A 25,535-nucleotide genomic window follows, 5' to 3' on the forward strand; every position below is an offset into this window, starting at 1 on the left:
ACAAAATGTCCCCATATGAGATTTCAGGCCCTTTTCATACGTCATCCTGCAGTCACCAACAGAGAATGGAAGCTGTATAACCATTTGGCTGCAGTGTATCTGTTAATGTTCTCTAATATAATTAATGATGTATAACGCTGCTATTGCCAAACCAGAAAGAAAACAGATTTGCCTTTAAACAGGAAGTCAGGGGGGCTACATAAATGAATACAAAGCTGTGCACTAAAGCAGGGGTTCCCAACCTTTATTGTGCCAAGGACCGGTAGATACATTAAAAAAAAAATCGCGAAACGGTTGTCAATTTTAACTGATTTTAATATTTACTCACCACCAGCAGGTAGCAACAGAGGCTAATAATTGTATGTAACAGCCTGAACAAATACTAGAACAATATGCATCCAAAACATATTAACAAAGAACCAACGTTATTCAGTTTTTAAATCAAAACGGGAAAACAGATAAATCAACGTTTTGGTTTTGTTTGTATGATTTACGGATAATCCAGTGAATGCTGGGAAAACGAGGAGAAGGCGCATTATGAAGGGTGTGTGTGTGTGTGTGTGTGTGTGTGTGTGTGTGTGTGTGTGTGTGTGTGTGTGTGAGACTGGCATTTGTTTTCAGAAGATATTATGATAGTGTCGTTCGTTCCGGTGCACTCCCGACAGCATAGCACTACATCGAGATTAAGATTAAACTAATTTATTTTGGGAACAGCCGCATATATGCCGGTGTCGGACAGACACAAACACACCGAACACACAGAGCTGAGCTGAGCAGAGCACATACACACACATCATGCGCCTTGGTGACTGACTGGACATCTCCTTCATAAAACTAATAAAAGGGGGAGTAATCGGGCAGTTCGATGTGTGTAGATGTGTGTGTGGTTAACACGTAGCAGCCTGCAGTCACTCTTAAACTGTTCTGATTAAGTTAAACACAGCGAAGGCGGTGCGTAAAAAGGCACAGCTCTTTACCGAGTATACGTCCCGCTGCCTCCTTATGTTGCAGCCATTTCATGAAGTGAAGGAGGGTTTCCTTCTATAAAACAGCTGCGGGCAGCAGATACCGTGAGAGTCCCGGACATTAATTCATAGATCAAGGCAGACTGGTTTACTCTCCTGTTTTGCCAATCCGGTGCTTAAACAAATAGCTCTACACCCCTGGCCGACATGTCCTTAAAATGAAGTCCGACTTTGAAATATATCTCAAATAATGTATGCACCACCATTTCCCCACATAAACACAACAGTCTGCAATCAAACGGTTGTCTCCTGTGCGCTCCTCTTCCTACTTGGCGCACCGGTAGCATTCTCGTGCGCACAAGAGGCTGAGACCTAAGGCTGAGCCGCCGAATCCCTCGGAACATCATAAAAGCCATTTTCAATGGTTTTCTGGTGAAAGATTAACTAGCTACTGGATGAAATAATATGACTGGTGGCATAGGTGCGAAAATTAAACACTTTTTGAAAAAAATATTATGATAAAATATTTGTATATATTTATAATTCTGCAAATATTACGATAAACTCACAGCTATTTCGCGGCCCGGCAGTAACACCTCCGCGGCCCGGTACCGGTCCGCGGACCTGGGGTTGGGAACCCCTGCACTAAAGGATCAGGTATGTTTAAACACCATATTGTGTTTGAGGCTTCTCCTACCCTCTGTTCCTCCTTCTCCCTGGCGATGTTGCATCTTTCGATCTTCCAGTAACGGAGAAAGTCTCGCAGGTAGCCGAAGATGGTCAGAATGCCGTAGCTCATGTAGGTGAAGACGGCCGGCAGCATGGGCGTCTGCTCGTAAGACTCAACGAAGGGCCGACTGTACGGGACGCCATGATGCGATGTTGCATTGACCTGGCGACATGGAAAGCAAGCATTGTAGATAAATGACATGCACATAGGAATTGCCAGTTTTCATCAAATGTATCTTCCAATAATAGTATCTGTGAGTTCATATTACTATTTATTTTCATTTGGGAAATAACAATATTATAGATTTTGAAAAATGTAAATGTTCTGGTTGGAATATGCCCACAACAGAAAAGCTTAAAAGTTGACAGAATAATCATTACAATCATGTATTAAGTATTCAAACTAAATATTCTGTTTGCTGTCGGTTTTCTGTGGACCCAGTGCAGTGGTGGAACTAAAGTATGTACTACTAGCTTCTTTAACATTCTACTACACAATAATTCAGGGGACTTGGACATTGTACTTCTAACTCCACTACATTTATTTTATTACTTTAGTTAGCACAGGCAGTATGATAACAATAAAGACTTTTTTGAACATCTACATGTCACAGTAGAGGCACAAAATAAAAATATTAACCTGAAAATGAGTATAAGACCTCATCAACCTTTCATGTTAAAATCCACTTTATATAAATGTGCAGCCTGACGTCCTGTGACTTCCTCTCCTTTTTTCCTAATGAGGAAACACAGTTTGTCTTCTGTTATAGTTGGCTGAGATTGCTGCAACTCATTTAAAGGTGACTTATGTGCAGTCTTATTGTAAGTGGAGGGGAGATAACATGGTATTAGCTCTGGTGCAGCTGTACACTAACTATACAGGGAAGAAAACACTGTTTGACAAATGACAGGGGGGAAAGCTTTTGCATTCCAAATATGGGAAGATCTAGCTTGTGTTGATGTTATGCTTTTATGTGCATTTGCAGCAGAGTGACTGATTAATAAACTCAACATGGATATGATATTTTATACAGAAACTCCACATGTTTATTTTCTGGACAGAAGCTCACTACTCTCAGACTTTATGCAGTTAGCCTTCCCCATCATGCGCGTCTCGGTGCTCATGGCTATTAGGCGCTGCATGTGACCAGTCATGCCTCCCTCTCAAATACCTTACAGAGTAGCAACGCTGACATCTGCACGCACAATAATCAGCTGAGGTTCACTCACCACTTTATCAGCCTAGTTAGCTGAAACATGAGCAGAAGAAACAGGGTTTTTCCCAGCACTGCAATGGCTGGTGAGGACAATGACCTGTCAACAGTTATTTAGCTTCAAAATGTCAAGATGGAATTGATTTGAAGAGAACAACCAAGGAAGATGCAAGTATTTTAGCATGTTACTATAGCTTGAAGTAACAGAAAATATCTTTGTTATGGTCATTGTGGAGTGCAAACTTGATAAACAAAGTCATTCACTCACAAGCAGGATAATTAATGTATTATTATTATTATCTTGCAGCTTATTTTAATAAGCTGCAAGATTTAAGCTCATGTGTTTTCCTTTTCCTGTATTGTGTTCTATAGGTTTATGTGCATGTAAATGATCTGCAAAGGCTAAAATCCCTGTGTTTCCTCCAGAGGGAGTTTCTCTCCCACACACTACCCCCCACCGCCTGCCTGCTAGGCCTACATTGGACTCTTTGTTTACTTCTGTAACATAGTGACAGCACTATGTAACACTCATGCTTCTATTGGCTAGGCTCCAACACATTGTACCTAATATGCTAAGGGTGGGACATCTCTAAGCAGTTGACCAATCACAACAGAGCCGGTCAGCTGACCAATCAGAGCCAACTGGGATATCACAGTAGAGGCACAACATATAAATATGAACCCTAAATTAAGGCCCTTTAAAAAAAGGAAAAACTCTGTATCACAACATGACGATGAGTCTGAACGTTCACAATGTCTGAGGGGACATATTCATTTTCACAGAGGGTGAATCCAATGGTGGAAAATGCATGAGCGCCCTAGGAAAATGTTGTTTTGAGGCACGCAGTAGTCTCTATGGACAGCAGGTGTATTGGTTCAAAGTCAACCTATTCACTAACTCATCATCTTTTTTTATGGAGGGAGTTGCACACTTTTACAAACTTTTATAGCCAAATATGTGCCACTGAAGTGTACACCATCAAATGAGCCTAAATGCTGACGAGTATGTTATAGTTTAAAAAACGGAAATAAGAACACAAAGTAATATACTAAAGTGTGCACCACATAACAATTACCCTACTTACTAAGATGAACTATGTCTAAAATTATGATTTCATCCAGGGAGAGAAATGAACTGCCCCAAGTTGTTTGACTAGCTCTGATGTAAGTGCATCATGAGCTACTTGATTATTTTAGAAATCGTGGTTATATCTTCGTCACAAGTTAACATATGTTACCACATTTGGAAAGAGGTCTGCAGAAAGACCTCGTCTTAAATTCGGCATACATATTATGAACTTAAATTCAGTGCAATATGTCACGTTTTGGAGTTGTCACACCCGCCTTTTTTAAATCAACCTCCCTCTTATAAAATAACTGAGTGGGCGGTGGAACGCAACACGAGACCCCTCATAAAGTTTTGATTTTAACACATTTAGATAAGAATTGGTGCAATTCTGATGCTGCCGAATTGAAAAGAGTATCGTAACGATTCAGATCAATGGATTTATTCATATCTTTTGGGTGAATATAACTTTAAGAAAGGGCGACAACTCTTTAAACTATAGTATTTCACACGGGATTTGGCGTTCACTCGGTAATCGAGAAAAGCAAAGCTCGATGACAACAAACTGTCAGATAATAAGGAGCAGGGCTCGGTTAATACCAGTTAATACATGTAAGCTGACTAATATCGCCTAAGTTCATAAAAATGACAACATGACAGCATTTCTGGGTGTTTCCGGATCCACACAACAGATGCCTCCCAGGCTTCACCAGCCTCCACTCCCCGTCCCATCCCGGGCCTCACCTCCTCCTCCTCGGGCTGGCCGTGGTGCTTGGACTTCTTCTCATGGCAGCGGTAGAGGCTCTTCGCCAAGCCGTTTCTCTCCGGCTTCAGTCCGTTCTTCACACGCTGACACACGTCCCCGTTCGCTGGCTTGGTGCTGGGGCTTTCGGTCATTGCTGGCCAACGATTGTGGAGCCGCTACGGTAACTTGCATGTAGGAACACGGCGCCTGCCTGCGGTGCAAGGCGGTGACAGTATCCGAGCTGGGAACGTTTACAACCACACTACAAACTCTCTCACACACGCCCAACACACACATGCATCACACACACCGAACCCACACTATGGAACCTGAAAATACAGACGCTAGATACCGGAAATAAACGCCCATTATTAATAAGGGAGCATTGGAGGAGGGGCGGGGCCACGTGTTTCACATTTAGAGAAGGGCGGGGCTTGTCGACAAAAAACTTGATTGACACTTGAATCGTTAAGTAAGGGGTTGTGACATTTTTTACAGTGGGAAAAATAAACGGTAAAGTTACATCAGAGTCTCTGATGTAACTTTACCATTTATTTTTTCCCACTGTAAAAAATGTCACAACCCCCTAATATAATATTCGGCATACGGCACGAATATTATATTGTTGTTAAAAAATAGTTTTACTCAAAAATAAAACTGAAATGTAATTACATTTTCACAACACATCATTAAATATGGCAATAAAAGCCACTTGTATCCAAATGACAACTTTTAGCTGGAACTAATATTACCAGCTAGATTTTTTATTAATAACCAATTTCAAAAGATGTATGGATGGAAAATGTTCACATTAGTGAAGCAGGAGGAATATAAAGTAAAATATAACCTAAAACTCTTACACTGGTTATAAACAAGAGGTCAAATAAGTGCCATGGTATATTAAATACAAATACTGATGTTATAGAGGTCCCGATTTGAGTTTTTTGTTAATGTATTCATTTGCAAAGATATAATGTAACCCTCACCCTAACCCTAATGTAATAGTGGTTGATAAAAAGTAATTTAATATTAATATAATTGATACCAGTATAAAATTATTGACATTTACCATGTCCCTTTAGGGGCTCCGTAGTAAAGGAAGTACAAGTCTAAATATTTTGTAGAAATTAAAGTTAGGCTACTCCCTCTGGTGTTTAAATGTTATATTGCTCGAACATGTGTCACATTTTCATTCTTACTAACTACAGATGAAGGGACAAACAGTGGGTTACATTTAACGGGATTACGTAATTATTAGACATAACAAGTATTCCCATACAGTTCCATAAACAATAGGGATTACCAGCTGGATGACAATGATACAATACATTTGAAAACAAAGATGTATATCATAAGAATACATTTTTCCTGAATTTCCTTTTTGTTTTTTTACTTAGGCTACATTCATTCAGCTTTAAGTATCCTTTTTTTAAATGGAGGTGGCCATGTATTTGTACTTAAAGGCAGATGCACCATAAATGAAATGTTTAAGACAACAACGAAAAGATGTTTCAAAATAAAAATACAGTAGTGAATGATTTTGGGTTTGTGGTTTATTTTTATTTTCCCATTAATGATCATCATGTACAGAGGGACGTGCGTAAATGCGCAGCGCTTTGGAACCATGCCTCTGTCTACAGGCTGCTGTATAATTACAACTGTCGCGATAATGAATGAGAACATTTTGTATGTAAACATATTAACACTCTGGCAACGTTAATTTTCCGGGTTTTTATTTCAGTTCAAAATGTTAATTTGTTTGTCTTGCAATTAGATACATATAATTTAAATAGACGTCAAGTGCTTTTGTCCCACTGGTCTTTCACTATATCCAATGTATTGTAATTGCTTTTATGAACTGCACGTACACGCGCTCAAATCGTTCTTGAAAGAATCCCAGAGTTCGGCACAAGTTGGACTGTCACTATGGATACAGGCAGCTGCGAGTGCGCATTAAGAGTTCAACAGGAACAACAAATGGGCTGATCCATTTCCTCGATCATCAACAGGTAGGGAATAAACGACAAGGGTTGGGAGGGTTTTTTATAAATGTATTCCGTTACAATTAACTACCTGTTAAAAAATTGCCCCAGTAACCTAATCTGAGTATCGAAATATAAAAGGAATGTAACCTGATTACTTTCCGTTACTTTTGGTTAACCTCAATATCAAGGAAAATAAATGAAAGAGAAAAATAAATATAAATAAGATGTTTTTTTTACTTAAGAGTATTATGTGAGACAATAGAACAATGCAACCTTAGTAAAGAAGAAACCAGTGGTGTTCAGTAACTAAGTACATTTACTCTGTACTCAAGTACAATTTTGAGATACTCGTACTTTACTTGAGTATTCTCATTTTATGCTACTTTGTACTTCTACTCTACTACAATTCAAAGGTAAATGATGTACTTTACTCCACAACATGTATTTGATACCTTTAGTTACTTTACAGATTTGGATTAATGATGTGAAATATAATAAACTCTTAAATCAGACTTTAGTTCCACCTGCAGTAAATTCACAAGCTACCCTGCAGTATACAAAGTCATTCAAACTAGCTGCACCTCTACCAGCTTGGAAAACACTTTAATGATCAATAATTATAAAACATATCATATTATTCTGAAATGGACCAATCTGCACAATGACTACTTCTACTTTTGGTACTTTAAGTATATTTTGATGCTTGACTTTTGTACTTTTACTTGAGTCACATTTTTGACTGCAGGACTTTTACATGTAATAGGGTTTATCATATTCCTAGAATCTGGTACTTCTACTTTTACTTAAGTATAAGATCTGAGTACTTTTTCAACCTCTGGAAGATCTGCACGTGTGTCCATTAAAGAGGGTTTCATCCCTCCAATTCTATCTATCTATCTATAATAAAGATAGTTATTATAAAAAATGTGTCGTCTGATCAGAGATTTTATTTAGAAGGAATCCTACCTTTCATGAAGCATATTCAGGCAGTCTATACACCAACACTGAAACACACCTTTTTGTGTGTCCTTATTACATAATCCTGTTGCATGTTGAGTCACTGCTATGATAAATGATTGCTGTGAGAGTTAATATATCTGATCTAAATTGTATGTTTTATTGACCTACTGTACTACAGCCTATAGGTCATGATGAGACATCCTGCACTGTAAAAACAGTTCCGATGGTGAAATCAACAAAACTCAATTTTTTTATGTAATTTACTTGCCCTAAATTAGTTTTTTTTCAATGTGCGTTTAAATAAGTAACACGTAAGCAACAATGAGAACATGTTTTAAGAACTCATTCATTTGTAAATTCATATCACATTTTCTGAACTTTCTTTAAAAAGACGTTTTGGAAAACGTAATAAAAATGCTTTTTTCAACGCCACGGTCATGCCACGCCCTCAAACGAGAATACCGCGGTGTGAGACTTCCTGTTCCTCTTTGCACTGGTTCTTCAGCAGTTGGACATGTGTTTGCGTTGGATCCTCCTCAAACCATCATAAAACAAGTAAGCATGCCACCTGAGTTATTAATTACTGCTTTTTAACTAGAAAGTGTTATTTACTTTTCTTGTATTCACTGTTTTGAACGAAACATCGACATTTTAATGCATGCCAGCGCCATTACTGCTGTTAAAGTTAGACTCAGCCCTGTCGTGCTCATGTAGTCTATTTCTTCACGCAAAGTTGTTGGGCAAAGTTTGCATCAAGTGCTTACCGACGCAATTCTGTTAAAAGTGGTTAAGTTAAGAGTACGTATTAAGAATCAACTCCGCAAACTGTTCCCCTATGCCGCTCTAAGCGTTGGCCCGGGCACCGTGATGCGGCCGCGGGGCTCAGAGGCTCTCCTGCCGTGCATGTTGTGCGATAAAATACCTCCGTTAAAACTATTCCCTACTACTTTATAACCCAGCGGTTATGTAAGAGTAAGTTACTAATGCGCCTATTTGATATTAATTCCTCTATATGTATTTCGCCGTTTGTTTTACTGTGAGCAATGAATTATCTTTCTACAATCTTAGTGTACCCAATTTAAACTCATAGTCTGCAGTTACAGCATCGAGTTGTTATTATACAAAATTAAGTGCAAACTATATTTTTCATGCTTATGCAACGCTATAGATGCAAATCCATGTTGGAATCTGCAGGAGAGTTAACGTTAGCTCTCAGTAGAAAGTCACGGAGGTGACTTCAGTTAAGGTGCATTCAGGCGCAATTCAGTAAAATTGTGTATTGGGCGAGGAGGCATGTATAACGTCAGCAAGATGTGTTCAATCTAGAACAGTAAAATGCAGTCTTTAGCGAGAAATATCAATAAATACAGTTTTATTAAGGAGATGTTTTACTACAACATAAAGTAGATATTAGACAGTATGCAAACGAGATAAAGGAGTGTATATTGAAGTTATTAGGATCTGCTGTGTAGAGAATCATGGAATTGTACTGGTATCTAACAATACCATCCTTAATAAATGCCATCCTTATAAATGTATATAAATACAATACCGTTTTAAATGATACTTGTGTTTTAATGTTTGATTCCATTAATTAATTAAATATGTTTTGATGAATTCTACTGAAATGATTGTTACATTGTCATCATGTAACTATTTTGTTCTTTCATTTGCCTCACCAGAAAACAGTCACACCTCCTCTTGCCTCCTGCTATGGACTTCAGGTTCACATTAGGTAAGCCCTTGAGTGTGTCAGACTAGTTGTTGTTTCAGAGGTTAATTCAAGACGTGTTATGTTTGCATACCAATATAATGAGCATCAGGTAAACGTACCCATTTCTATTTTTTTAATCACAGATGGGATACCACTCAAAGTGATATTTTAAAACATTATCGACTCCATCATGGAAACCTTTGGACAGAAACGTGCCTTGCCCTGCATTCATGTAGACTGGCCTGCGCTCTCACTTATCAAGATAAAAGTTGAAATAATCGTCGGTTCTTTTTATTCTAGGACCCATGTGCCACTTTCAGGGTGCGTACGGGTGCTGGAAATCCTTGAAAATGCTTGAAATTGTACGAGGTGTTTTCAAGGTTTGAAAAGTGCTTGAATTTTGGGAATGGTGCTTGAATTTGGGATAAAGTGCTTGAAATTGTAAATGCTTTACTTCGCTTTTTAGATTAAAAGAAAATAAAGAAGTCGGAGCGCGCTTAATTGCTTCGCTTTTACATAAAACAGCTCCGCTCCGGCCTTCCCGCGCAATGCGCGTGACCGGCAAGTGTTTTTGTTACGTGTGTGACCTGGGCATTCTGATGAGAGTGATAGATGACAGTATGCCAGGAGGTTGCCATTTCAACGAGCGTTGGCTAGCAGAAGACAAATACAAGCCATGGCTAAGACGAGGGTCAAGCGAAGCCCAAGAGTAGCCTCCTGCAAAGTGTGCAACAATAACGATGCGAGAGTCTGCGCTGACGAGCCACACCACACGAAAGGTACGCCATAGTAGAGCATTTTAGATTAGGCTATCGTTGCATGTAAAATACATGACACTTTTCTCTGTGCGCGGCAAAACAAGCTCGCCAAAATGGCTTCACTAGTCTGGCAGTATTTTAAGTGTCCGAAAATGACAATAAAATAGCGGCATGCAACGTGTGTGTGAAGCAGAAATCCTGCAGCTCCACCCGCTGTGACGGACCGGTGAGCGGAGCAGAACACACATTAAGAGTTAGACCTAACACACTTAGCTATTTTATCTACCTCTGGAACTAGCTAAACTAGTTATAAATATATTTATTCTTCACTGTCGGGTCGCTCATTACTGGATCAGTGAGCTGCAGGAGATACTGACGGGCTGTCAGGAGAGAGAGAGAGGGGGGGAGAGGAAAAGAGAGCGGTATCGGCCGATACTGATTCCGGCGATCGGCTCCAAAATTGGCGATTGGAGCATCCCTAATAATTGTATATGATATGTTTTATAATGATTGATCATGAAAGTGTTATCAAAGCTGGTAAAGTTGCAGCTAGTTTGAATGACTTTGTATACTGCAGGGTAGCTTGTGGATTTACTCCAGGTGGAACTAAAGTCTGATTTAACACTTGATTATATTTCACATCATTCATCCACATCTGTGAAGTAACTAAAGGGATTATATACATGCAGTGGAGGAAAAGTACACCATGTACCTCTGAACTGTAGTGGAGTAGAAGTACACCGTGTACCTCTGAACTGTAGTGGAGTAGAAGTACACCGTGTAACTCTGAACTGTAGTGGAGTACAAGTACACCATGTACCTCTGAACTGTAGTGGAGTACAAGTACACCATGTACCTCTGAACTGTAGTGGAGTACAAGTACACCATGTACCTCTGACTTGTGTTTACTGCCAACCTAAAAGTACCTCAAAAATAGTAATCAATAATGTATTGAAAAGTTATTTGGCTGATCGTTTTATATTGGCTCAGCCAGGTTATATGGGATGCCCAGTCTACGTACAGATGGGTCACTCATTTTGAAATATTAAACTTAGTTTTCTTTTCTAACATTTTTAATTGTTCATCCTCATGTAGAATGCTATTATGAAACACACATTTGGTTGTTTATAGCATAAAGAACATCTGATTTAATGTGAGGTAGGGAAATAATCATTTGAGTATAAGTATGTGTATATAAATATGTCATTTACAACAGCTGTAAGATGCTTGAAAAGCTTGAAAATGCACCTTGAAAATGCTTGAAAAGTGCTTGAATTTGACTTTGGAAAAGGTGTAAGAACCCTGCACTTTATATAAATCTCTGAGCATGAGGTGGGGTTAAAAATAAGTAGTTGGACATTTTATGAACTATATCAATATCATGACTATTTGGTTCATTTTCTTGCAAACCAGCCTTTTTTTGATGGCTTAAACCCCTTGTAATGCATGTGAATAGCACCTCTGTTACCGTCTGTTAACAGCTAATGTAAACTGGCTCGTTATGTTTTCAAGACGGATTTGATTTTTGTTTTGAGGAAAACACATGGTGTGTCCTGATTTGTACTCAATTTAGTGTTTTGTTTGTATTTACAGGGAACAGCAGAGGTCGAAGTGCAACAGGCTCGTGATGCACAGCATGAAGTTATACATTGCCCAAGAGCCAGATGCAGTTATAACCATCAAGTAATAACCATGTGTCTCCATGTATGTTAATGTGTTGTGCTTTTAAACAAACTTGTTACTCTTTTATGACAACTGTTTTGAAATGATCACATTTTAATAAAATGTATTAACATGTCCATAACGTTCCCTTTTTTAATTTATTTGTTTAATCTGCGATGTTTCAATGCTATCAAATATTTAAAGGGTTGGATTGAAATCAGGAAGAGTTTGTCGTATATAGGTTCCGGCAACTCAATTGTGTTTTATAATTTACTTTATTCTCGTGTGGTTCTTAGCAGATTGTTATTTGCATTGGTTACACTTAATATCTGGGCTTTTAATTGTAGGCTCATCTCATCTTTTCATATGCAGAAAAAATCACATTAGTGAGTTTACCCAACTCCTATAATTGCTTGGAATCGCTTGACACATATTTTTTAAGTTTTAGCAAAGTAACACATTCTTGAGTAGAGGAAAACTAAAGAAAGTACATTTCACCAACTCAAAAATTGCAAAAGTTGACTAAACTCTTAAAATTGCTTGGAATCACTTGACACATATTTTTTAAGTTTTACCAAAGCAACAGTTTTTACAGTGTGTGGTGCTCTGTTGTTTCCTCCTCATCATCGGTGAAGGCCTTACAGTAAGCAACAAACCCCGCAGGAGTGTTTCCTTCCAAGGTAAGGCATATACTTTTGTACATAGACCACAGATGATACTTTTAAGGGAGCAATGATGACACTGTATTGTTACAAGACATGCTGAATATACAGTATGACTACAACAGACATAAAATTAACAAAATACACATCCACTACCAGTAACAGTTTTGAGATATAGCAGCCAAGGGAAAACATTACATGCTATTCAGTTGACGCCTTTATCCAAAGGGACTTATATACACTTAAACGTTCGTGTTTACTATCTTGCCCAAGGACACTTTGACATGTTGATTGCAGGGTTTGGGATCGCACCAGTGAACCCATAATTGGCAGATTATCACTTTTACCCCCCTTAGCCATATAGCAACATACAGACTGTGGATTGTAGAGTTAGGCAGGAATGAGTCCTAAAACCCGAGCATTAGTTAGCATTTTACCACTTCCTGTTCCCCTCGTCTAGATGTCAGCTTTTTTTTTTTCATGTGTTTGTTGTTAGAAGTCTGAACTAAGGTCTGTGGTTAACATAAGGTTACGAGATTTTCATATTTTGTTCCACCACATACAATATACAGTAAATATCCCACTTGTGAATATCTGAAGCGTCTTTGCGTCATTAAAAACAGCGTTCGCTAACAAGTGACTAAATAACACTACTTATCTAGATACTTAGATAAATACATTTAAATTACAGGCTATACAGTAGGACAATTGAACATTGAACAACTGAACTGTTTGAGCATAAATAGATCTGAAAACCTTCAGCTCCCTGTATTTTTCTGTGGTTTAGACATGAACTTGAAGCAGTTCGAAGAGTCCGGTTTTAACAGCTTGAGCTCTTTGATGATAAGAGATGATATCGGCCAGCTTGTGGTCGGAGCCAGAGGGAAAGTGTTCACACTCAACTTGGATGACATCACCCAAAAGACCAGTGAGGTAAGACCTTCAGATTTGTACATACCACACCAAAAAAAGAACAAAATAAATAACACAGCTGTTAACAAATCTGCTGGCATAGGAATCACGTACTATTTGAACTATTTTTCTAATACCACGAGAATTCTTTATATTTGCACTCATATTAAGTATTAAAGATGTTCTTGGTCATCCCGTATTCTCTTTTCTTCCAGGCCAAATGGACGGTCAGTTCAGCAGACAAAGCCCTCTGTCAAATGAAAGGAAAGGACACTAAGGTATACTGAGAAGTAAAATGCAAGTAAGTGCAATATTTCCCAACATCCCAGGTTATAAAGTTTCATTTTAATCACTTTTGTTCTTGCGACAGGAATGTGATAACTTAATTCGGACTCTACAGACACTGGAGGATGGTACAATGCTAGTGTGTGGGACAAATGCTTTCAACCCTGCATGTGACTACTTGGCAAGTCAATTTATTTAACTTTCAAAACATTTAATATACTGAGATTATGAAGGCAGGTGCTTTGTTGTGTGCTGTTTCTGTTTAATTAAGTAGTTGTATTGGATTAAGGGATGTCTATAAACTTCCAATTAATGTTTCTGATCAAATCATATCAAAAAACATTCAATGACAACGATAACTGGCAATAAGCAGGTATGTAAATGTGCCGAACTGCGGCAACTATGAGAGACATTTTGGAACCTCTCGGTGTTCGGTCTGACTGCCATTTTGCGACTGAGGTCAAAGGTCAATATTTCTGAGGGCCTGGTGTAGCCAGCTAATATTTAGGCCAAGTCTTTGTTTTGCCAGTCAGTTGTTTATAGTTGGATTAGCAACTAGAGACATGAAAATAAAGCAAGAAAAAAAGTGTTGATTGTTACACTTTATAGGTTGTGGATTTTGTCACAGTTGGACAAAGCCAGGCTATACTTTTCCCTTGTGCTCAATAAGAAATTTAAACTGATGGATGACTTGGAGTCCCACGTACATTAACATTTGCTTCAACAGACTTTCACAAATGGAAATGTGTCCCTTGAGGGAAATCAGCAGGTGAGTAGGGGGAAAGTTCCCTTTGACCCTCACCAACACTTTGCCACCCTAATGAATGGTAAGTACATAACTGTTTACAGATTTTCTAACACTTTATTTCAGTTTTTTTGTATGACTGCTTTCCTGAGATAACTATCTGGTTGTAATAAGGTTAGGGTCAGAAAAAATGCAACGTTTGTTAGAGTTTTGATAAAAATAATGACGCACAACTGTTTTATTTTAACTTGACAGGAAACACTTTCTACTCGGCCGCTTCCTCAAACTTTCTTGGCACAGAACTGGTGTTTCAGAGACATGGACTGAACCCTCTCAAGACTGAAATGTTACTCTCCTGGTTCAATGGCAAGTTGCTCTTACATACTAAACAGAATCATGCAACATTTTATTCTGTTCATCATCGTACACACTTGAGTCTTTTGTTTTCCGACCTTTTATGCTTCCGTTTTTAGAGCCTACCATGATATCCTTAAGCCTCGTTGAAGCAAGCAAAAACAGTGAGGACGGTATAGACGACTTTGTTGTGTTGTTCTTCACTGAGAACGCTGTAGAGGAACGTCATGGCAACATGCAGGTATCAAGAATTGCCCGTGTCTGTAAGGTCCGTCTGTAAATTCATCCGATTGAGAAACTTAAAACACCTGCACTATAGCTCAACATATCCATAAATGAAAATTAAGCTAATAGTAATTATAACGATTATTTAGAGTGACATGGGGGGCCAAAGGACCCTGCAGGGAAAATGGACTTCTTTCTTAAAGGTCCGTTTGGACTGTCCATTTGGCAATGTTGGCTCCCCATCCCTGGTCCAGGACACGTTCCTTCTCCAAGACCAAAAAGACTGGAGGGATAGCATCTTTTATGCCACGTTCACCATTAACTCGTAAGTCATTGCTTGGACTGTATAAAGAGTATAGATTAAGTTATAAATGAAAAATGAAATAGAAAATACCTGGAAATCCTTTCTGTATCTGTCACAGGGAGTCCTCAGGTGCTTGCAGTCAGTCTGCTGTCTGTGCCTACAAGCTTTCCGACATTAGCCGGGTGTTCAGTGGTAGGTTTTTGACTGAGAGTGATACTGGGAGCTGGGACACATACACAGGAGAGGAGCCATTCCCTCACTCTGGTTCAGTAAGTATCACGCATAGAACAATAAATTACATAATTAATAGGGTTTATCATATAGATTTGTTTCGGTCTCGTTCTTTCAGTGCATTAACGATGAACTGCGGGCGGAAGGTGTGATGACCTCTCTCGACTTCTCAGACAAAACCCTGCTGTTTGTGAAAAACCACCCTCTGATGGAAGGGGCTGTCACACCGATCACTGGCAAGCCTCTGTTGGTCCGCATTGGGACACTTTTCTCCAAAATTGTAGTGGACCAAGTCACATCACTTGATGGACAACTGCATCAAGTGATGTTTATTGGCACAGGTATGCAACAAGCTTGTGCAGACATTTTATCCAACCCAATAACACAAATGCTTTGGTTTATTCAATCCATGTAATTCATCTCCAATAGACTCTGGTTGGCTTCAGAAGGCAGTGAGGTTTGATGGTGAGGAAGGCCGCGTCATTGAGGAGCTGCAAGTGTTTCCAACTCCTCAGCCTGTCAACTTTCTCCAGCTGTCTTCCAAAACAGTAGGGCCCAAGTCCCTAGAGTTGTTTCAAAATTCTAATTAAAAAATGTGAAATACCCTGATTCCTTGAGACTTGAACAACTTTTAGGGAGTCTCTAAACTCAGTCCTGAACTATTGTTTCTGTAGGGCCAATTGTACAGTGGTGCCAATGGCGTTGCTGTTCAAGTTAATGTAAGGGACTGCAGCCGCTACACATCATGCGATGACTGCCTTCTTGCCAGAGACCCTTACTGTGGCTGGGACATGATCAGCGGCCAGTGTGTGTCGGTTGTCGGCGCATTTCTTAAGTCTATGTAAATGAAAACTCTTATAATGTTTTACTTTCAATAGTCAATTATTACCATAGACTGTATAATCACCATGAAGTTACTCATTGGTGTGTGGACTACGGTTTAGAAGCCTTTAGTTTGGCATTTGTCCATTGCCAACTTGTGTTTTTCTTGAACCAGCTGTGATGCATGAAGATGGAAAAAATAAATGTTGTGACCGAAATGCTTGAATTAACTTCAAAGATGCAAATTAATAAAGTACAATCATTTCTTATTGACTTCTATAAATCTGGAGGAGTTTTACACTGCTGGCCATTAGAAAGACTTAGGTTACTTTTACATATGCTTCACTTGTCAGAACCAGAGTATGCCACCATTGTTTTACATTATTGATAAAGTGATAAAGAAATATTTTCTCTTCTTGCAGAATTCAGAGTTTGACTGATGGAGACCTCCAGATGTGCCCCATTTCTGATTATAAGTCAAACAATAATACATGTTTTATCATTGAAATTATGGTTCAAAGTTGATAACAGATTATTCATATGATAAGACACATAAAAAAAAACCTTAGGAAACATAGAAATGCAACAAGTCTGTTGGTGATCTGGTGTAATTTTCCTCAGTGAAAAAGAAACATCCCATTGTCCACCTGAACATCAGGATAGCGCAGTTCCTTCCATGTTCCCCTAAAACAAACCTCCCAATCAGCTGGCGCCTCTCGGACAGCATCCTCCTTCCAGGTCCCCGACACACTGTACTGAGCCTGGGACTCATCATCAGACCATCCTATTCTGAGTCTGGCATTTACACCTGTGAGACAGTGGAAACAGTAAAGGGTAAAGTGCACCGGAAGACGGTGGTCCAGTACTTCGTCCAGGTTCAGGACCCTAGCACTCTTGTCAGGACATTGAAGGCAGCTGTTATCATCTTGTCCTGCTTGCTGATATTGCTCATATGCAGTGTACTCGTGATCAGACGCATACAGGCAAAAAAGCAAAATCACATTGGTTGTGGCAACGTAAACAAGAACAACAATCACATGATCATTAGTCCTTTCTTTCACTATGACCCTACCTCTGATCGACACTGTGACCAGGAAGAGGAGCAGAGTGTGGAGGCTAGGAGTGTTAAAGCTATACTCATTCTCCCAGAAATCACCTTGGCAAACCTAGAGGTGGAGGTGGAGGCAGACACTGTCAATGGCTGCACAGCAATCGAGATCTCAGGGTGAACACCTTCCCTTACAAACTGTTTTGTATCACAGATATGTTCCAATAAATGCAAAATACAAAAGTAACAAATGATATCCAAGGTGAGTGATGATTCAGATTGCAGCCTTGGAGGACCACATTTTATTACAGAAAGAAAAAATCAACTCAAATGCATTGATTTTGCTGTTCTGCTGTTCAATTGGACATCAAGCTATTCCTTGATTAAGAGTACATAATAAACATACAGTAGGCATTTTTTATAACATGAGTTGATAGAACCAATCATTATCACTTATGACATTAACAATGCCTCTTCTTTGCCAATTAAATGGAACAGGGCCATTAAAGGCTGGGTTAATAGCCAAGGTTTTCTTAAAGGAGAGGTGTCATGGCCATTTCCACTGATCATAATTCCATTGTTGAGGTCTACTAAAATAGATTTATATTGTGCATTTTTCCAAACTCACATTGGTTTCTCATACAGCATCTCTGTAAACTACGTGTATTCACTGAATTTCACTCTCTGCCTTTAACGGCTCGTTGTAGCTCCAAAAGCTCCAGCCCCCACCCTCCCTGTGAGCACAGTGTGCTCTGATTGGTCGGGACGTTGTGAATCGCGCTGAGCTCCGTGGAGGTGTTGTTTCCTTGTTTAGGATACATAGCGAAACACAGCCAAACTCATCCTGAGCCAACACACTCTCACTCCCTAAGCATCCAGGAGCGAAGCTTGGTCAGGGTCCCGTGGCGTCCAGTTGTGACGCGCCGAGGCTCCTTAGTGTGTGTACAATGCTTTTGTCACGTTTTCCCCTTCAATTCTGAGAAACAAGTCGTTTTCTATGAGTTTTGGATGGCCGAAGACATGACATTACCCACAATCCTCTGTAGCAACCATAGACTGTATAAAACAATTAAATAATACATTATTCCGAGTGTGCTTGCTTTTCTCTTTGAAAGTCATCACATAACGGCATTGTAATACACGTTTCGGCTGCATTAAATATGACATATCTGTCGTAGTTAACTCTGCCCTGATGACAAGACTTCTAGACAAACAGAAACTGCCGCCAAAACTGAAAACTTGACGTGGATCTTAAATATATAAGCAATTAAACAACATCTTACATTTCTTTTCACACAATACGTCTCCTTGCAGTATCAACACTAATTCGGCTGACTTTTATATTTGATCCAATTGGTAGATAGGCTGTATTTACACCATAACGGTGCACAGCTGATAGAAAGGGACACTTACTGGTTAAAGCACGTTATTGCATTTTATAATTTTATTAACCTGTTACGCACGGCCCCCCCGGTACCGGGCGGATAAACGCGTCATTTGCAGGAAACAACGTCTAAGGAATCTTAATATTTAATAAAACTATGAATGTTTTATATCCATGTAACGGGAAGAAACTCAGCTAACTGATCTTTTTAATTTTTTTTTCCAAAAAAACCCCACAATGCTAGCACTCAGCCTCTGAATTAGCCACGAGCGAAAAAATTTAACCTAAAACGGCACTTAAACTCACAATAACTCCCTTATTACTTATCCTAGATGCACAGCCAACCACTCGTTTTTGGTGTCCTGGAGACACTGAATCTAACGGTGCCCTCCTCAACACTCAGTGATAAACATTTGCGACGCTATAAACGAAAGCGTACATCATAACATGTGGAGCTAAGTAGCTAGAAACGCTAACATTGCTTACCTTGGTCAAAACTGGTCTTCAATGGCATTAAAACGATAAAAAAACGATGCTGCAGTTAATCCATAGGTTCATCCAATGTATCTGTGCCCTCTTTGAAATTATTTCTGATAATCCATAAACAATAAAACTGCTTTTTAGTTTCCAAATCCCAGAGGGAGAGATTGGTCCACTCTGCCCTGCATTTCACATGCGCGCAGCCCTCACCTTTTCTCTTTACAATGAGTGTGTATGTGGGCCTCCCCCTTCGATTCTATTGGCTCTAACGGTCAGAAAGAGGCGTCAACCATCAAAATCGAGCAAGGGGGGCCAAAGATATGAAAAAAAAAACATTTTCACCCAAATCACCTCAGAGGTGGGGTGGTTTTGGCTAAACCTCTCTAAAAAGGTCAAATGTCACTTGTTTTGCATCAATCTTGATACAGGGTACTTATTATATGTTGTACTTTGGATTCCTAAAGCTTTTAGTCTACTAACCCATCATCCAAGGGTAGTTTTCACTATCTGTAAAAAATAATTTTTGGACAGACACTATAATTTACAGTTTTTTACTATGTAAAATCTGAATTTTCTTTAAAATAAAAAACATTTATATTGATTCTGACACTTCTACATCCAACTCACAGATGTAACCTTGCTTTGATAAAAGAAATTATTCATATAACCCTTTTAGAAGTTAGGTTGTAGTCATTTGTTTTGGGCATGTCATTTTCGAGCCTGAAACATGAAAAACAGGCTTTATAGGATCCCTATAAAGTATATTCTTTACTCGTCGTTATTCTCTACTAATAGTTAATTAAAGACTGTATATAATGACTATTTTTCACATCCCATTCAAGATTTCAAGATTTTCTAAGGTTTATTGACATTAAAGACTGTATATAATGACTATTTTGCACATCCCTTTCAAGATTTCAAGATTTTCTAAGGTTTATTGACATATCATATTATACACGACTACGGTGTAGTTATGCAATAAATGATAAACTTGGGTCGCAGGTTCCTCAACAGTGCATTACAAGACATCTATCAATATGTGTGTACCTCCACCATTACATTGTCATATTCTGCACATTTCTTATACTATCTACATACATCTTATAAGAGTATAATACATATGTATAATATCAGTTAAAATAAATGCTTAAACATAGTTAACATGGCAGGAAAGCAATATATTAGACGTTAAGTACTTTGTCAGGCTTAATATTTATCTGTAGATACAAATGTCACTGTGTGTGCTGTGTGCTGCATGTGTGACCATCAAAGAGGGTTTCATCCCTCCATATTCATCTTCTATACCCCCAAAGCTTTTTTCTTATTCAAAAGAAGACCTTAACCTAAAGTATTCTTTAATGTTTAAATAAAGCCTTATTAGTTTGTCTGTTTTGCACATCCTCCTATTAATATCTAATAATACAATTATAAAATGCAATAACGTGCTTTAACCAGTAGGTGTCCCTTTCTATCAGCTGTGCACCGTTATGGCGTAAATACAGCCTATCTACCAATTGGATCAAATATAAAAGTCAGCCGAATTAGTGTTGATACTGCAAGGAGACGTATTGTGTGAAAAAAAATGTAAGATGTTGTTTAATTGCTTATATATTTAAGATCCACGTCAAGTTTTCAGTTTTGGCGGCAATTCCTGTTTGTCTAGAAGTCTTGTCATCAGGGCTCTATAAATAGAGTTAACTACGGCAGATATGTAATATTTAATGCAGCCGAAACGTGTATTACAATGTCGTTATGTGATGACTTTCAAAAAGAAAAGCAAGCACACTCGGAATAATGTATTATTAAATTTTTTTATACAGTCTATGGTTGCTACAGAGGATTGTGGGTAATGTAATGTCTTCGACCATCCAAAACTCATAGAAAACGACTTGTTTCTCAGAATTGAAGGGGAAAACGTGACAAAAGCATTGTACACACACTAAAACCAATCAATGTCGTTTAATTAACAAGGATAATCTGGTGTTTTTGAGTTGATGAGTAGTGGAGATATCACTGTCAAATCAATCGACAGTAAGGGGAATACTTACTTCCGGGTGTACAATTCTCCGTTATCCAATGGGAATGGACGCTCACATTGCCTTTAACAGCCTCCGACACAAACGAATGCCGTGCTTCCCTAAGCGTCAAATACCGACGCCGATGGGAATACATTGCAATCAGTTGAAAGCTCTTTGCGTCCGTTTATGAAGCTGAAGGAGCCTCGGCACGTCACAACTGGACGCCACGGGACCCTGACCAAGCGTCGCTCCTGGACGCTTAGGGAGCGAGAGTGTGTTGCCTGAGCACACACAAACTCCCAGCCGAAGTAAAAACAGTAAGTGTGGCTTGATATTGAGTAAGAAAAAGGTTGATAAACGCTGTGAGAATGGGTCTGCAGAGAGAATTTTGCCGCGATCCCAACTGTCTGTTATCAGCCTGCAGCCAGGGAGGAGAAATCAGCTGAGCTGCCTACTCCCTGCACACAGATGTGTGTGTGAGGAAGTCCGTGGATTGGTCAATTTGGACCAATCAGCGGGGGCTTAACGTAACGGCTCCGCGGACGTAACGTAACGGCTCCACGGATTGGTCCATTTCGTTCCGGGTACGGCTTGACATCATGCCGTCGCGGAAGAATCAAATGGACAATGACGTATCTCCAACGAGGCGTTTTGGGGAGGTATTTTCTGTGTTAGAGTTGTACTCGCTATAGGGTGTACTTTGAGGGTTTTGACTCTGCACACCGTTTACATGCATAAAAACCTTCATAACACACAAGGGGACAGGTAATAACCGGAAAAGCATGACACCTCTCCTTTAATATTTTAATAAGTACAACTTTGCTTATCGAGCTGGCACCTGACATGCATGAGTGCCAGAACTCATTGTACCTTTTATAACTATCATTGTCTATGTTTCCTCAAATGAGTGATACTCAACAAAATAATCAAAGTGTTAAGTAGTTCAAACTAAACTTACTGGGTAACATATGCATATAGGCATTAGTCATAACATTCAGACTAACAAGAACAGAAAATGCTCAGTTATAGCTAACAGCTAAGTTATAGCTAATAAAATAAACAATGCTAATCATTTCTCTGTTCGATTAAAATGTCTCAGTTAACTATGTTGAGCCAACATGCACATAAGCACAACAAACCAACAATAAAGACTGTGTTGCACAGGCCAGCTAGAGTATCACTGTCTATTTAAAATAATTATTGGTAATTCTCTTTAAATTTGTTAATAAACAAACAAAAACACGAGGAGACACCATAGAATGTTTGGTAGAGACCAAGCGGCAAACTCTGGGGCAGAGCCGGGAGGCCAATAAGGAAGTGCCACAAACTGCAGTTCATCTATTGGCCGATAGGCGATGACTGCAGAAAGGATCAATTTCCATAGACCCCCATGTTAAAATGCCCAACTTTACAGCAGAAATAAACATGTTTCTACCCCTGGATGCAATACAAATTATTCAGGATATAGTTAGATTCCACCTTCATGATTATGAATTGTTGAGTGAATTGTTTTATAACATGACCCTTTTATTTATATTAGGTCTTAACGTTTTTGCATAAATTAGGGCGTGGTCACATTGAGTGACAGCTCTGTCCAGTGACTGCTGCTGTAAACTTCTTGTCTCTCTGCTAGCAGCTCCGTGATGCATGCTACAGGGACTCTGCCTGCTCAGCTCATCCAGGGAACACAACTTGAACCCGGCCGTGTTTGTTTGTTCTTCATGCTTATATCGGACTATTGTGACTCGCTCTGCGGTTAAAACAGACGGTGCATGAATGCGGTTTTGCGGTAAGGCAAGGCAAGGCAAGGCAAGTTTATTTATATAGCACCTTTCAACACAAGGTAATTCAAAGTGCTTTACAAAAATGGAAGACATTTTAAAAATGGCATTTAAAATCAGTCATTAAAAAGGAAAGATAATAAAATAAACATTAAAAGAAAAAATACATGGATAAAAGTTAAAAGTTACAGTGCAGTTTAAGATGTGAATAGTTCAATTAAAAGCAGCGGCAAAAAGAAAAGTCTTCAGCCTGGATTTAAAAGTAGTAAGAGTTGCAGCGGACCTGCAGGTTTCTGGGAGTTTGTTCCAGATATTCGGAGCATAATAACTGAATGCTGCTTTACCATGTTTAGTTCTGACTCTGGGGACAGAAAGCTGACCAGTCCCTGAAGACCTGAGGGTTCTGGATGGTTCATAATTTAGCAGTAGGTCAGACATGTATTTTGGGCCTAAACCATTCAAAGCTTTATAAACCAGCAACAATATTTTGAAATCTATTCTTTGACACACAGGAAGCCAGTGTAAAGACTTCAGGTAAGTGAAATTCAAGTACTTTATTCATGTTTTTATGATTTTAATCAGCTATGTAATTAATGTTAAGGCTTGGGTTAGCGTGTAAGCGAGTGGTAGCTACTGTCACTACCCGATCTGCATCCCTGCCCTATCTGCAGTGCGCATGTGCGAGATGGTCCGCCATATTGGACAACTGGACACAGTGGCGTTTGGCAAAGCACAAAAAGAAAACTAAAACAACCGAGAGAGATGAGTTATTGTTATTACAACGTGACTTCACTATTATTTAACAACTCTTTTTATTGGGTTCTTTTATTTGGGGTTAAGTACATTATCAGAATAAGTGAGAAATGGATTTAACTTCTGTTAGACAGCTATGATACTGAATAAATATTTACTGTGAATGTATGCAAAAATGTATGGCATATAGCTGTCTAACAGAAGTTAAATCCATTTCTCACTTATTCTGACAATGTACTTAACCCCAAATAAAAGAACCCAATAAAAAGAGTTGTTAAATAATAGTGAAGTCACGTTGTAATAACAATAACTCATCTCTCTCGTTTTTTTTAGTTTTCTTTGTGTGCTTTGCCAAACGCCACTGTGTCAAGTGTCCTAGTTGGGTTGCCGTACAGAGTTGTCCAATATAGCGGACCATCTCGCACATGCGCACTGCAGATAGGGCAGGGATGCAGATCGGGTAGTGACAACATATGTGCTAACGATGCTAATCGTAGCCTCCAAGTTAAAACCATAGACTGTATATATAATAGGGATGGGAATTTGAAAGCAAATGTATATTCGAATATTCGACCCCCAAAAAAACGATTAACCGAAATGTACATGTGGCGAAGGTAACTTCGTCACTGTGGACTGACGGCTTCGGGCCTTGTAACTCAGCACTTTAGTGAACAGTTTGCACTTTATAAAACAACTTCCCTTTGCAGAGATAAAGTCACTCAGCACTTTAGTGAACAGTTTGCACTTTATTAGCGTGATTGCACAGTACAGTTTGGCATTACATATTTGCACATTTTACATAATTTATACTAATTATTGAGGTAGTATTTATTAACTGATTAAACCGTATTGATTGGAATGTCGTCTGGCAGGTGCTGGTCGGGTCCTCGGCTCCGCCTGAAAAGATAGGGGAGTTACAGAGAGCGCCGAAAGTATTTATGCTGGTGTAAGAATGACAGCGGTTGAGAATAATCAGGGTGCAAATAATATGTTGAGGGTGTATAAATGATGACGTTAAGTTGCATTAATTGTACAAGTTACCACTGTGTAAAGTTGACATATCACTCCCCCATGTCTGTTGCTGCTGATTGTGTGCACCTGGTGCCCTGTGTTGTCTCCTCCCCACTCACCTGTGTCTCTTGTTGGTTTGATTGGTCTGGGTGTATTTAGGCTCTGTTTTTCCTGTCAGTGTGGGTGAGATCCTTGTGGTTGGTGATGGTGTTCACATGGACAGTCAGATTGAGGCTGTGTCATGTGTCTATGATTAAATAAATGCCCACACCGGGTTATATGTGAACTCTCTGCCTCTGCGTCCTTGCTTGGTCGGGCCAGTCAACGGTCAGCTTCACAGTACATATCCTGTAAAAAAAATAAAATGTGGGAAAAATGTTGACAAAAAAAATAAAAAAATAAATACATGTTCAAATAAGTATAGAAACCAAGTCGAATTTGTCAAATGTAGCTTTCATGCTTAAAACACAACTTGGTTTTTAAATTAAAGAGGGATCATACACGAACAACATAACGGGTTAGGGTAACGTAACCCTATTACAACAGAGATCAACAACCTATAACAGGGCCTATGCACAGAATGCAGCTATTCAATACTCATTCTTGTTTAAGAATATGAGCATGTGTACTCAGGGGAGAGGCGGGTGCGGAGACGATTCACAATCAGGCCAGCTGTAGAGAAGACCCTCTCAGCTGGAATTTGGGCATAAGATGAGGTTTGA

General features: G+C 39.1%; 2 protein-coding genes across 2 annotated transcripts in view; one reads left to right on the forward strand and one right to left on the reverse strand.

Moving 5' to 3' along the window:
• LOC117486695 (serine palmitoyltransferase 2-like) overlaps positions 1-5,071 on the reverse strand; it is a 31,930-nt gene extending 26,859 nt beyond the window's left edge. The window contains exons 1-2 of the mRNA XM_034135213.1: positions 4,719-5,071; positions 1,663-1,857 (exon numbers count right to left, since the gene is read on the reverse strand). Of these exons, the coding sequence (XP_033991104.1) occupies positions 1,663-1,857; positions 4,719-4,871 (348 nt within the window). The 5' untranslated portion in view covers positions 4,872-5,071. The remainder of the gene's footprint in view (positions 1-1,662; positions 1,858-4,718) is intronic.
• Positions 5,072-7,776: 2,705 nt separating this feature from the next.
• On the forward strand, positions 7,777-17,567 carry LOC117486657 (semaphorin-4E-like). Its single transcript, XM_034135164.1, has 15 exons — positions 7,777-7,785; positions 12,379-12,478; positions 13,248-13,393; positions 13,588-13,650; positions 13,743-13,838; positions 14,385-14,484; positions 14,658-14,768; positions 14,876-15,024; positions 15,131-15,306; positions 15,404-15,554; positions 15,635-15,857; positions 15,946-16,064; positions 16,191-16,357; positions 16,761-16,831; positions 16,960-17,567. Exons 1-15 carry the CDS (start codon positions 7,777-7,779, stop codon positions 17,565-17,567), a joined length of 2,289 nt encoding a protein of 762 aa, XP_033991055.1.
• The last annotated feature ends 7,968 nt before the right edge of the window (positions 17,568-25,535 follow it).

The sequence above is a fragment of the Trematomus bernacchii genome, unplaced genomic scaffold, assembly GCF_902827165.1.
Source record: "Trematomus bernacchii unplaced genomic scaffold, fTreBer1.1, whole genome shotgun sequence".
In the NCBI taxonomy this organism is placed as follows: Eukaryota; Metazoa; Chordata; class Actinopteri; order Perciformes; family Nototheniidae; genus Trematomus; species Trematomus bernacchii.